Raw genomic sequence first — 15,272 nt, forward strand, 5'->3', positions numbered from 1 at the left:
CTCATCAGGCTGTTGTTGCATATTGTTTGTCAGCATAGGGAAGGCTTGTTTCTGGAAAGAACACTACAAAATGGGAGTTTTGGAAAACAGAAGGTAGGAGAGGAGGCTGATATGAAATAGAACCAAGTCTTCTATGTGTTATATATATTTGCTTGCTTTAGCTATAGGGGCCGAAGGATAGAGAACAGCAGCCACACGTTTCACCAGACACATTTAAAGGAATGTAGTTCTACTAAAATGAAAAATGTGAGCATGGTTTTTGGTGTACTGAGCTTCCATTTTAGCTCCTTGGCTCTGATTAAAGATTATTCCATTTAAAAATGGTGCCCCTAAAATCTACTGTGACTATGAGAGACTTAATGCTGACAGTAGTCAGCTGAACATCCCAGTTACCCTTGATGGAAATGGGAATGACATATTCTTAGAATAGCCTTCTGGAAAGCTTAAGCAAGCAAAAGCAGTTAAAGTGCAATAATCCTTGCTGTTCAAAGCCTTGGTTCATGAAAGACCATATGTAATATACATAAGTATAGGTAGAAATGGATGTTGACAGCTTGGAAGAATACTGCAACTATTGTCCTCCATATAAACATAGGAAGAAATCTTAAGAGTGGGAAGGTCTTTTGTCAGCTTTTGTACCAAGTCTTTGACAGCTTCCCTAACGTCCTTGACTGCTGGGCAAAGGAGTAGTTCAGAGGTGTCTACACTGAAATGAAGAAATGAGAACATTTTTACCAACAGTCTTTTCTTTGCAGCCTTCATAGCTGGCTGCCACACGCCAGCTGCCACCAGGCTGCGTTTGAAGTGGTGCTTTCTTGTTAGCTAGCCAAAAGTCTCAGCTGCTCAGACAAATGGTTCAGTGCAAATCGATGAGGTTTTCTAGACCAAGCAGTTAATATTTCAACAGGCAACTGCAGACAAAATTGCTGTGTCAGATTTCATGGCAGAGAGAGCTGTTGCCCTTGTTCAGAAAATCGTGTGCATAGAAAGTGTTCAGACCTTCTCGTTTCATCCATCTGAAAATTTCTGCTTTCAGATCAACTTTGAAATGAGTATTTTGCCTGATTGTTTTGACATTATTTTTCTAGTTTTGAAGAATCAAAGATGAACCGGCATGGTTTTTACCCCCTGGCAAACCTATGGGGCAGGTTAGTGCTACAGACTTTGGTTCATAGGTTCATAGGTTCATAAGGTTGGAAAGGACCTACAAGATCATCTAGTCCAACCATCCTCCTGTCACTATCCCTACCCAACTACTAAATCAAATCCCTTAGCACCTCATCTAAATGCTTCTTGAACAGCGCTAGGGATGGTGCCTCAACCACCTCCCTAGGCAGGCCATTCCAGTGCCTGACCACTCTTTCAGAGAAAAAACGTTTCCTCAGGTCTAATCTAAATCTTCCCCGGCGCAACTTGTGGCCATTCCCTCTCGTCCTTTGCTCTGTTTATATTAAAAGTCATTACTAAAATTCAGGTGTTTCTGAGCAAATTCTTGCTGGATGCTCTGTCTACACAAGCTGTGTTCATGGCTGCTTTTTCCATCTGATCTACCAAGGAGAAGTGAGCCTTTTGTTGCACACGGTATTTGTCCGACTCCCAGAAAGTATTTGCCTTGAAACATGTTCAGTCCAGTACCAGTGAAAAGCACAGATGGAATTCTGCACACTGGTTTGATTCAGCAACCCATCTTTTTTAAAGAATAGCTTGATTCTGCTGTTTAAATAAGCAAACAAACAAACCAACACTACAGCGAAGCACAGCAGCTTCTCCTAAGCTCTCTCTATTTCAGTCCATGTTTGCCATTTTTGTCCCCACTTTCCTATGTGTCACCCAAAGGACATAGTCCTGGGCTTTTGACCAGTGTCTTGGGCTTGAATTCCCACACAGAAAAGCATTTACTTAGGAAAACAATGCATGGCTGCCAATAGCACAATACTACCTCTACTGCTAGAATGTAGTGATTCTAAATGAAGCTGTGGCAGATGGCCTAAGAAGTTTCAGTGCTTTCTTTCTCTAAATGAAGATTACCTAATTAATTTGTACTTAGGTGCATAGAATTGTTTTACCAGACTCTGGTTGGGCAGATCGAATGCACTGGTTTTAGCTCTGCTGGACCAAGTAAGGTCTGCAGTTGGGGAAGGCTGTGGACAACCTGGGCTAGCAGGCCCCTGGTGAGAATGGAAGGGAACATGGGATCATCCCACAAGGGACAACATCTGCTGGTGCCTTAGCCCACCATCTGAGCAGGCCTGTGTTAGATTTGTGTGGCATTTTACTTGACAAAATGCTCTTACATGAATGATGCCTGAAGAATTAGTGTTATGTTACTGACATCTCATGTATGGTACTGGGTAGATAAGGAGGAAGGCCATCTGTCTCTCCATTGTTTTCTTACAGTTCAGAAGTGGCTCTAGAGCTTTTGGGTCACATCCAGACACTACAGTTGATTCTCAGCAGTGAGGTTGAGAATTCAGCCTCAAAGTGTGACAGATCTTTTTACCCATCTCTTGAATTACTACACTGTGAAAGCTTTTGAAGCATTCAAGTGAGTTGAGGGGAGAACAGAGAACAGACAGTGTCACGTGTACACAGACATAAGTTCCAGACACAGCTGAAAGATCTGGAAGATGGTCAGAGCAGCGCTGAAGGGAGAATAGAAATGCTTTGTCCAGGAGGACCCTTAGAAGCAGGTAGACAGCAGCCTGGCAGACAGTGGGAAGGAAAAGAAAAACAAGACAAACAAGCTAACAAAAACAAACAAACAAAAAAAGCAATCTAGAAATTAGTGAAATACTTAAGAAAAAAGCAGTGGTGAGTTTGGAAGAAGGAAGGAGTGATGGAGCACTGAGGGAAGAACAGGAGCATCCCGTGGGAACCAGAAGAACATGAAATAGAAATAATTCAATCGGTATGATCTTTCTGCTGCTGCTATTGGAAAAATCCATAAGTGAGCAAAAATGATATTTTTGTTCAGAAAGTGGTGATGTATAGAGATTTGATGCAGCTTTCTGGAAACATATGGGGAAGAATGGGAAAAAGTCAAATATGATATTGAGATATAGGAGTTTGGGACAGAGAGAAGCAATCATTTTTGACTGAGTGGTTGAGAAAGAAAAATGAGCAGCTCACTTTTTGCTAGCTTCATTAGAAGGAGGAACATCAAAATGTAACCTAGTAAATAAGAGTCCATCAAACCAGAATTAGGCCAGCTGCCGATTATTGGAATAGCTTAAGGAAAATGTCCTTGTCTGTTCTCTCATCGTCTCTTGTTACTTGTTTTCACTCGGTTAAGAAAAGTCAGTGGAATTGCATTTAAAAGTGTTGTCACTTTACAGTCTGTCACAGGGTTTTTGCCAGCTCACTTCAAAAAGAGCCGGTGCCTAGAACTGTGCCAGCTGGTTGGTGTGATCATCTCGTCACTTTACTAGAAAATCTAAATATACAGCAGTACAAACTGAAATATGTCTGCTGTCCTGTTTTGCAACTATTCTGCATTTTATTGAAGCTTTTTTTGCATTAAAGCAGTACTGAAGCTCTCTCTATCTTTCTGTTCTATAGGTTGTCATTTTGTATTTTGAGCCAAGTGTATTTCGCTGTGTTCTCCTAAGATGGGTTCGTCTTCTGGGCTTTGCTACTGTTTATGGAACTGTGACGCTCAAGCTGCACAGGTATTTCACCTATTATTAATTTGCATCTCTGTGGGAGTATGTGCAATCTGTATGGGTACTAAAGATTGAAGAGCTGCAAATAATATCATAAATAAGCACCATTTCTTATTTTTAAAACCACTGTGTATTTCTACACATTATTTCTGCTGAAATTATATGCTCCTAGTCCCAGTAGAGAACTGTGAATGCAGACAGTGATGGTTGCACCATGAGGCTGTTTCTCAGAAGTGTTGAGTTGGAGCTGCAAGATTTGATGAAGGATGTATACATCAGCTCTAAAATTGTGCAAGAACCACTTTTCAAAGGTGAATATATTCTACTTGAATGTAGGATGAAGTAAAATGTCTAGGCTTTCCATGTAAAGTGTTCATAGTGAGTCTGGGTTGAAATAAAATACATTGTGGAGAATGTACATGCTCTGATTTCTTAGGGCTTATAAGTCAAGGGCTGCTCTCTTCAGGCAGTCACAGCAGGCAGGCTGCATGCTCATGAGCATCAAGTGCCTTCCAGCAAAAATGTGTGGGAAATTCTGGAATAGACTGGGGGAGGTTCCACTGGGTTGGCAATGCATTCAAACTCAATTCAGAGACTTAACTTTGAATTCCATTTTTGCAGTCCCTTTAGAAAGTGAAGCCTTTGCTGGATGAAATCCTAATGCTTTTCCCTCTTTTAGGGTCAGTAGAAAAAAAAACTACTGAAACATTCTGTAAATATTTTTCTAAATATTTTTATAGAAGAGAAATGCAGTATGCCTCTGTTGATACTTAAACACCTTGGATGAAGTAAGCTTGCTTCTTTTTTTTGTCTGAGTTTCGTTACAGAGTTGATGTGTTAGATAAGGAAGGTTCAATATTATGAAATGAATGAGAACTGACAATGCCTTGTTCACGCTGCACAGTCGGCTTGTCACATTTTAGGTGGAGGAACTCACTTTGCCATTGAAGTAGAGCTTCTTGCATTCATGTCTCTGGTTACAAGTATACACCTTGGCTGTTAACCTCTGGCTTTATCTATGTCTGGCCTCATCTTAATGAAATTTATGCTTTGAACAATTATGCAAAAAGATTAACAATTAGAACACTATAGTAAAGATATGACAGAACTGGTGATTTTGTTTGGTTGATTCATCATCTGTAGTTCAGATATACAGGAAACAGCGTAAGACTAGGAAAGACCCCTGTCATCATCACAATTCTGCTACCCTGACGGGTTGTCTGTACGGTGTGAAGAAACAGTGTTCTGACAGGGGAGTTGGTCTTCTGTTTGTACAAAGTGAGAATAGGCTAGAAAATTCAGCAGAAAATCTCTCACTTCTGGCTCACTCTTTCAGCTCTTTGGTGTTAGGTGGCACCTGTGATAACAAGCTTCACAAACAGGATAAAGATCGAGTAAGCTGAGGCTCATCTTTGATCAATGTAGTACACTGAAGAATAGCAGCTCTATGAGAGGAGCCCAGCCACTATATTGAGGAAAATGATTATTCCCCTTTACTTGGCATACCTTAGACCATCTCCACAACACTGTTTCCAGTTCTGGGCTCTTCCAAGGCATCACTGAACTCAAGAGAGTTCAGTGAAGGGCCGTCAAGATGATCAGGATTGAAGCACTTGCCATGCAATGAAAAGCTGAATGAAAGGAGAAAACTTTGAAGGGACCTAACAGCAGCTAACTAACACCTACAAGTTGCTTACTGAGAAGATGGAGCCATGCTCTTTGCAATGATGTGTGCTGGGATAAGAAAAGACAATGATAAATTGAAACGATAGTTTTCACCTTTATGCAGTATGAAATTGTTATCATGGTCAATTTTATATAAGGAAAGCATTTTTCACCATCAAGATAATTAAGCAGTGGAGCTGGTGCCAGTGGGGTTGTGAATCTCCATGCTTGGAGGTTTTAGGGCCCAGCTTGATGAAGTATTGTGTAACCTGGTGTGAACTCAGTGTTAACCCTGCTCTTAGCAGTGGATGACCTTCTGAGACCATTTGTCCCAGATTGATTCTATATTTCTACATGAAATGCATATAAATAAAATGAAATAAATAAATAGAGTAAATATTTAATGTATTAACCTAGAATTACTTTCTCTGTGAATATATCTTTGTTTTCCACTAACGTTTCCTGTTGATTCTTTTCCTATATATGTGATACTGTGTGGTAGTTTTTTTTTTTTAGTACTAAATGTTTCAGTCAGGGAGTGTTCTTTGCAAAAGAGCAATTCATATTAGATATATATTTTTATTGTATATATTTGCAAGAATTATGCTAATTAAAACTAATATGATACTAATAGAAATTTAGTAGAAATTTTTGGCAGACTTAGTTTAATCCACAGTCATTGCAGGGCTGAAAAATGACTAAGTACAGACATTACAAATACTCATGACAAGCCCTGATTCCCTCCTGCAGGTACCCTGTCTTGCCTGGGGGAAGAATTGGATGTTAGCAATGAACTGATGATTTTTCTAAGTTTAATGGAAATATCAGTGTTGTGTAAAAGCAGTTATTACTGATAACTAGAAAGTCTAAAGCTGTATTTCTCAACAAATGAGGTGCTTTGAGTAGCAATGGAGCATGAAGGTTATCGAAAGCCAGCTAGGAGGCACTTGAAACTCCTGCTTTCTTTATGGGTTTCTTTTCCCTTTGCTCCCCGCTTCCAATAGAGTGCTTTGAGATTTTATTAGGATCAGACATCAAGGAAAAATCAGAAAAATAGCCAAAAGCAGATACTTAAGGAAGAGTAAAAGAAGAGGGTAGTCATGTACTGATTTATTCTTTGAAAAACCATCACAGTCAGTTTCTGAAGTGCCTCATTTCAAGTGCCTCTTTTTCATTCACTGTACGTTTTCAAAATAATAAGCTGATGTTTACGGAGGTGGGAGGGTGGGGGTAAGGAAATGAGCTTAATTTAAGAAATCTAACTCTAGAGCAATGTACAGAGTCTCAGTACTTTCCTCAACAATTAATTCCTCAAACAATTCTCTCAAGAACTAAGGTTGTTTCAAGTTTAACCTTTTGTGTTTAAAAGAGCTGCCAATTTTGCATCTTTCAGTGTATTTTTTCTGACTGAAGACCCTTTTCAAGCCCTGTATTTTATAAACAGATTATCTCATTTTTAATATTTTACAAGCTTCAACCAAAGTGGTTTCAGCATTAATTCTAATTTAAAGCATAAGGAGGAAAAAACTGTAGGTAAATACATACAGACATGCATATGTATATGTAATGTTTGTGTGCACACACATATGACAGCTTACAGACGTTCTAGGGGAATTACTGGTTACAGACTGTCCTTCCTTTAGGCTGTCAGTTCCAAGGCTAGGAATGGAATCTCTAGTTCAGGGCAGCCTCCCTTTCATATCTATAAGAAGATGTTAATTCTGTGAGGCAAATCCATAATTGATTTAAATGCTGTGCTAAGATGACATTGCTGTGTCTTGCCATCTGGCGCAGTGACACTTCCGACCCCTCTCCAAGTGGTGACCCTTCCTACAGACCTTTGTAGGCACTAATGTATGGAGAGAGAAGAGTGAGTGGTGGGCAGTGCTGCATGTCAGGTGTTATGGTTCAGTGTCTTACAGAAGGGGAGGCTCATGCTAGCAGAGAAGCCAAAAAAGATGCAGTCTGCTTCTTCTGAAGCAGTAGGAAGGAGGTGTGCATTGACTGTGAGAACAGGAAAGAAGTGCAAGATACATGTTGTAGCATCCTCTTGTAGTGAGGTGAGGGAAGGAATATACAGATGATCCCATCTGGGAGTGGTTGTTAAGAATATAGTGCAGAAAGGTACAGAAGGTACTATGGCAGCTGGAATGTGTAGTCTTGTTTGCAAGTGAGGAAGAGGGGTGGTTTAACTGATTGGCAGAGCTAGTTATGTTGTGGGGTTTTCTGTCTCATTCTAACCTCTTGTATTTCTGTCCACTGGAAAAGTGTATGTGAGCAACTGAGAACCTTGGTCTTTGTTATATTTATGCACGTCTGTGCATTTTGTAAATCCAGTTATGGTAAACAACTACCCATCTTTATTATATTCCCATGAAATAAATTACAGCATCACCCAAGAAAGCCAAGCTACATATCACTGTGAACTCCTCTTTAAAGATCAGTCATCCTGGGACAAACTTCATGAATGTATGGTACAGGATATATTCCACGGTGCTTTGTTCTGAAACTTGCTATAAATCTCCCTCGGTCCCTGGAAGGAGAATTCATTTGCCTCTCTTTCTGAGTGATTTGTGGAACTGTCAGCAAATGAGTGATTTCCTGTTTCATCCTCTCAAAAATGGTCAGGCAGCAGTCTGGGTTAGTTTTTACCCCAAAGTCGTTCACTTTGAAATACTCCTGTCTTGGCTGAGATGCATTTTGTAGGAATTGAGCTGGGATGAAAACAGGTAAATACTCTTTTTAGTTTTGTGCAGTTAGATAGTAAAGCTGTAATCTCAGTCTCCTTGTTAGCTTTAACAGCTGATAAGGCAAACAGAACTCAGTGACACCATGTTTGTGTACCTTCCATGCATCCTCCTGGAAGATTTGATGTGCTGTTTGCCTGGTCTCAGCAGCAGAAGTGAAGGGTTGTGTGGTCAGACACAAAGTGGCCATCAGTCACTCTTACAGAGACACGAAGTGCTGAGGCTGGCACACGAGTTGTGCAGATCCCTGGAGGGAGGCAAATGGAGACATTTTTCTGGAGAGAGACTTGGTCTGAAGCCTTGGATGAACAGAGTTGCATGAGTACTTGTGGTTATCATTCCTGCTTCAGGAAAAAGGGCAACAGGACTTGAAAATAACAATTGTACACTGAGGAGATACTTGTTTTGTTTTGCCACATTCTCTTCCAAAAGGGAAATTAACTCAAGAAGCTTCCAAGATTTGCCAGTGCTTGGCAGAAGGATTTCTAGCTGTAAAACTTTTGCTGGAGGTCTGTGCTGTTTCAGCTCTTTTGCAGACACAGCTCCCTCTTCGGCCTCTTTAAATTGTGTTTATGCACAAGTTATCACAAGTTATGACACTGCTTTGAATGCCATAGTCAGCAGCACTGCTGAATCTAACAGGAATAAAAAAGAGCTTTCCTGCAGTAGTGTCACCACATTGTTAGCTTCATTCCCTTCCTCCTGGTTTTAGATAAAAAGGAGACCTGGGGAAAAAGGAGAGGCATCAGGTAGTTTTTGTAGCAGCATCCCACCAAATGCTGCATCAAGTGCCAAAGGAAGAGGGATTTGCTTTATCTCTCAGTTCATTTTGAAACCCGTCGGCCAAATTCAGCCAAAGAGATCAGAGAAGCTGATATTATGTGCACAAAGTCCTGCAAAGGTTTGTGAAAAATGTTGTTGGAGCAGAAAACAGAATTATGAACAATCCCACAGGGCAGAAAGGTGAAAGACACAGGAGCAGCAGATACCTGTGGCTGGTGTACTCCATGCTGGCTGGTAGCTCACGTGCTCTGCCTCTGGCTGTTAGGGGAAATAGGAGAGAAGAGGGGCCATAAGGGCAGGAGGCAGAGCAAAATAAAGGCTGGGAGATACAGTTAAGGAAGGAAGAAAGGGAGTTTGACATACTGAAAAAAATCTATACACATGTAGTTCATAAGGAACTAAGTTTCGCTAATTAGGCTGGTCAGGGAAAAATCTGTTCTCTTGTTAGTGTGTCTTAATCTAATTAATTCATTTCCCGAATATAATTCATTTCTCTTGTCTCCTGCGAACTTTTGCTGGTTTATTATTTTATGGTATAAATAAAAGCAGGGCTTAAGAGTTAAGTAATTCCATGTAGCATTCTTGTATGATGCAAACTCAAAACGAAATTCTCATTTTGGTAGTGCTTCTAGATGGTCATACTCCATTTTATTGTGGCTTTTTTCCAATAAAATCTGCATTATTAAAATCCTATTTAGCTTTTTTTGTATCCTTGTCATTCTCAAGCAATAACTAGCCTTAACTAGACAGCATAATGGTTCTTGTTTCTGATTAAAATACCTACTATCATATGTATAAACTAATAAAATATAGCATAGCTGTTATGAGGATGCTTAGTGCAGAATTAATCTTAATGGAGATCAGCACAGAAACAGAACTAACAAAAATAATCTTTAAGCAGAAAATTCAACAAGAGAGACAGCACCATCCTGTGCCAACCACTGCCATCCATAGCAACTGCCAGGTGCCGGGAGCTGCTGAGGCCTCTCCCATCCCATTTAGTGATAGGACTAGATGGAATGGCCTCCAGTTGCACCATGGGACATTCAGCTTGGATATAAGGAAAAATCTCCTCACTGAAAGAATTGTCAAGTGCTTGAATGAGTTGTTCAGGGAGGTGGTCAAGCCACCATCCCTGGAGGCGATCAAGAAACATTTAGATGTTATATTTAGGGATATGGTTTAGTGGAGTAATACTTGTGGCTGGTGGACAGTTGGACTGGATAATCTTGGAGGTCTTTTCCAAACTTGGTAATTCTACAATTCTGTGATCCCTTGGTGCTTCCCTGCAGCATGAGGAGGGAGCACCTCTGTTGCTCTTCATCTCCCCTCAACCTTCTTTGCACCATGCCTGCAGCCTGCCCTGGGTAGCTGGGTGCCTGAGCCCCTCCCCAGCCCTGAGGTCTGGGCTGGACCTTCATTCCACAGGGCAAAGTCATTCCCATATTTGGGAGACTGAGAGGTGACACAGGAGTCCATTACTTGATGATGCTGGTCACTACACCAGTAGGAATGCCAAAAAAGCAGAGATGTTTAATGCCTACTTTGCCTCTGTTTTCAGCACATTGATTATAGGCTCTGGGACAATCAGAGCATTCCGTTTGACAGCTGTGACTGAGGTAACAATAAACTCCCAGCCAACCCCACATTTTGTGCAGTTTGCAACTCCATCTGGATGCATGTAAGTCTATGACACCCAAAGGGATTCATCCCAGGGTATTCAGAGAACTGGTTCATGTCATCACTGTCAATTATTTTTCAACAGTCTTGGGTCTCTGGAGAGGTCCCATTCAAGCAGAAGCTGGCAAATATTGTCCAAAGAGAGAAGACTTCAGTGATTGCAGGCCTGTCAGTCTAATTTCAGTGCCAAGCAAAAGTATGGAGAAGATTATTCTGGAAGATATTGAAAATTGGTGTTGGGATACTGGGCAGCCTGATCTAGTGGTTGGCAGCCCTGCCCATGGCAGAAGGTTGGAAGTGGATGATCTTTAAGGTCCCTTCCAATGTAAGCCATTCTGTGATGCTGTGAAAAACAACTGAAAAGCAGTACAATTGTTGGTCACAGCCAACATGGGTTTGCAAAGGGAAAGTCTTGTTTAATCTCCTTTTATCACAAAAATACCCAAAGGAAATTCAACAAGAGAAGCCAGTTGATGTTGAATCTTTTGGTATTTCAGCAAATATTTTGTTAGTGTTTTTCACAATATCCTTCCAGACAAAATGTCCAGCATACAGCAAAACAAAACCAGAATGTGTTGTGTTGGCCGACAAGTTGGTCTCAGAGGTCTCAGGCTCACAGCTAGTCACTAGTGAGGTTCTGCAGGGCTCCATTTCATTACCAGTTTTCTTTAATGTTCTCATCAATTACTTTGATAAGGATTCATGTATGGTGCTAATTTGGGAGGAGTTGTTGACTCCCTTGGGAGTAGAAAGGACTTGCACAGAGATCTTTACAAATTAGAGGGCTATCACTGATTGCATGAAGGTTAAGAAGAACAGGTGCCAGATTCTGCACATGGAATGGGGCTACCCTGTCTGTGTGTTCAGACTGGTGCATAGGAGACTGGAGAGCTGCCCCGCAAAAGGGACCTTGGGTGCTCTGACTTAACAGTAAGCTGAATGTGAGCCAGCAGTGTGCCCTGGCAGCCAAAGGCCAACCGTGCCCTGGGGTGCACCAGGCCCAGCCCTGCCACCGGGTGAGGGAGGGCATGTCTGCTCTGCTCTGCGCAGCCTCAGCTCCAGCACTGGGTGCAGTTTGGCCCATAAAACTGTTAGAGAGCATCCAAAGGAGATGGTCTGCAGGACAGCAGTATGATGAGCAGCTGAGGGCCCCGGGTGTGCTCAGCCCAGAGCAGAGGAGCTGAGGGGAGCCCTGATGGCGGCTGCAGCTCTCACAGGGAGCGGAGGGGCAGCGCTGAGCTCTGCTCTGTGTGACAGCGGCAGGGCCCGAGGGAACGGCATGGAGCTGTGTCAGGGGAGGGGCAGCTGGGGGTCAGGGAACGGTTCTGCACCGGAGGGCGGTGGGCATGGACGGGCTGCACGGGGCAGTGGGCACGGACAGAGCTCAAGGAGCATCTGGTCAGCATTCTCAGACAGAGTTGGATTTTGGGTGATCCTAGCTGGAGCCAGGAGTTGGACTCAGTGATGCTAGTGGGTACTTTCCAACTCAGGACGTTCTATGATTCTAAAATATACAGTGTAATCTTAATAATAGTAATACATATTCCTATTAATATTTCCTTTATATAAATAAATTCTAAATACAGTGATCTGCTTTATTTAATCACCACAGTGTAGTACACATTCTGCTTTATCTTAGTAGATGAAGTTTGGCTGGGGAAGTGCCAAGAGAAGGTGAAAGTATCCAGAAAAAGTATCCAGTTTTATAATATTAATATTATGTTGCTGTCTTGTTTTGAAGAAAAGCAGTGGGTGATATGGCCTTCTACAATTGACCCACAGGTATCATGAGACCTTTCAGATCTCATAATGGTGCATGCAACAGCATCGCAGTGGATAATGGGGGAAATGTCTGGTTTTGCACATTGCATAATGTGATATCCGGAGGGTTTCAAAGATGAAGCTGAAACACAGCTAAGTACAGCTGGCGAAACTTTGTGCTGCTGTGTAATACAGCAGCTTCCTTGTTGCAGGTAAGTTTACACACTTGTGATACATGTGAATTAGTTCTACAGGCTGTTTTCTTCTTTCTGTGGGAAAGGCAGAATTAGTCAGTAAAAAAAAGGTATCTGCTTCCCAGCTGTGTGCTGGGTAGGATTATGGCATAAAAGAGAAGCCAGGCATCACACTGCAATGCCTGAGTTACAGGCTATTTGTGGAGGATTGTTAAGAGGGAGTTAAGTGTATGACTCACTCCACACATGGGCTGATCACAGCTAAGTAGGAGAGATTTTCATATCTCATATGTTGATTGTCAGTGAAAAATCATGACTGCATGGGAGTGCTTCTGGTGGGCTCATATCATATCAAGAAGTAAGCCTGATACTATTTAGCATTTTCAGTAGCAATGAAGAACTAAACACAAAATGATTACTCATAAAATTTGTGGATATATAAGGCTTGAGGAAATAGTAGATTTTGTTTGAGAAGGGATAGTAATGAAAAGTAATCATTACTGCCTTGTACCTTGGGCTTAGTCAAAGAGGTGCATTTGAATAGACTCAAAATAAATTATGATTAGTGACTGGTTAACATCACAGATTTTATTTTCAAAGATTACCAGTAGGGAATTCATTTTGCGATAGGGAGGTATGCAGTAGATGGATATGGTTTGGAAAATATTTGGGGACTTAGAAAAGTGTTTGATACTCTGAAACTCAATCTGTTGTTTAGATCACCAGAAAGACTGCAAGATGATTTCTTTTGTGGTGTATAAACAAGCTGAGAGAAAAGAAGTAGACATGAAAGACCCTTTAATCTATTGGGCAGAGGCTTAGTAGGATCTGGTAGTTGGAAGCCAAAGCCACTGAAATTCAAATGAGCAATCTGGCACACATTTTTTCACAGCAACAGTGCTCGGCTATTGAAAAACTAAACAAGAGATAAGGAGACTTCTTTGTGCTGCTTTCAGATCAAAACTGAATCCCTTCTTGGAAGATTTACTTAAGTATGACTACAAATTAAACCATGTGTTTTCTTGCTCTTTTAGGGTTTCTGCCAGTCTCTAAATAGCCATTATATATTCTTTCTGACCTATTCCTCTTGCACCTCAGAAATTGCTGTCTTATTTGCTTTGAACAAAACTTCATGTAGTGCTGAGGGCCAAAATTGGTAAAAGGGCTGGAATTACACTGTCCCCATATCTCTTAGTAACAACCTTAATTACTTTTTGCGGGATCTTTCCTCAGCAATAAGTCTGCCTTTTATGTTAGAGTGGACAGACCTTTTTCTTTTAAATCGGATTAACGTAATCCAGCTCTGGACTTTGCTTCTCTGCACTTTTTTAAATGCTTTGGAGAATATGGCTGCAGTGACCAAATCTCTTCCAAGTTTTTATTCAGTTTGTAAATCATACATTTCTATTTGAGAAAATTGCCTATATATTACTCTGAGAGCCTTCTAGGTACTGACTGTCAAGCTCTCTTTAGAAGTAGCAATTGATGACTTCTGGTGAAGATCAACTCATACCAGCCTCTGATGATTAAAAACCTATTACTCCTATAAAAAGGAGACATTGCCATGTTACCATTTCAATGTATTAAAATTTAGGAGTCTGTAAGAACATCTGTTTTGTAAAGTTTGGTTTTATCTGTGACTCGGTGTTTTGTAAGGAAACTTTTGTCAGTGCAGAAACACTGATGCTCCATTCAATTTACCATGGAGTCATAGAATGGCTTAGGTCAGAAGGAACCTTAAAGATGATCTAGTTCTAAACCCCTGCCATGGGCAACGTTGCCAACAACTAGATCAGGCTGTTCAGGGCCCCATCCAACCTGGCCTTGAGCACCTCCACACCTGGGGCATCCACAGCTTTTCTGGACAGCCTGTGCCAGTGAATAAAAAATTGAATTTGAATAAAGAATTTCTTCCTAAGATCTAACCTAAAAAACAGAGTTTACCATCTTTGAAAGGAGGGTCATTACCTTCTTGGCAGAGCACTCCCAGATTCCTCAGGGACAAATCTGAGGTTTTCCCCTGCTGCTTCCTGAAGCAACAGTGTTCCCTGGCTCTTCTCTGTTTCTCAGCAGTGCATCCCTTTACCCCATCAAATCTAGTTTAAAGCTGTGGTGATAAGCCCAGCTATCTTGCTGGCAACTATATTCTTACCCCTTTTGGTTGGTTGCATCCCATCCAGTGTCAACTTGCCCAGTCTAGTTTCAGCCTTTGCCCAGCCAGTCTCTGGCTTTATCATACCTGGTAGCTTCTTCATGATGGCTTGAATGTGGGCCCCCAGCAGGCAGGAAATCTCTCTAGAGAGATCATCAGGGCAGCAAATGGGTGCCTCAGTGTCCCTCAGCACAATGTCCCCAATTGCCTTTTCTTGGTGGTACTGGTTCTGACAGTTTGCTTTCTGATCCCTCAGGACTCATGAACCCGAAGACCTGTGAACAAACTCTTACAGTTTATCACATTCTTCACTGAGATTTGCTTTCACATCCATATCACTCATGTGGACAAGAGATGAGGTGCAGAATCCTTGTTCACCATTTTTTTCCTATCCTTTTGTCATCTGCACTTGAAGAAATGTGGTGATGGCCACCATTTGTTTGTACTCTTCTTTGAACTTTTTTCTCAGGCTTGCTGCTTCTTTTACCTAGCATTCTGCTACTCATTTATACTTTGTGCAGAAGGTCACTATAGGGTCTCTCTGGAGCCTTTTCCATCATCCTGTAAACTCAATTTATTATTTATTACAATTTATTACAGTTTGTTCCATATCCCAAATACATACCCT

General features: G+C 41.4%; 1 protein-coding gene across 1 annotated transcript in view; it reads left to right on the forward strand.

Moving 5' to 3' along the window:
* Nucleotides 1–15,272, forward strand: part of GPR158 (G protein-coupled receptor 158) — a 179,188-nt gene that overhangs the window by 128,365 nt on the left and 35,551 nt on the right. The window contains exon 6 of the mRNA XM_065731410.1: nucleotides 3,559–3,668. Within this exon, the coding sequence (XP_065587482.1) occupies nucleotides 3,559–3,668 (110 nt within the window). The remainder of the gene's footprint in view (nucleotides 1–3,558; nucleotides 3,669–15,272) is intronic.

The sequence above is a fragment of the Cyrtonyx montezumae genome, unplaced genomic scaffold (genome assembly GCF_038088225.1).
Source record: "Cyrtonyx montezumae isolate F1298 unplaced genomic scaffold, pur_monq_1.0 scaffold_14, whole genome shotgun sequence".
Lineage (NCBI taxonomy): Eukaryota > Metazoa > Chordata > Aves > Galliformes > Odontophoridae > Cyrtonyx > Cyrtonyx montezumae.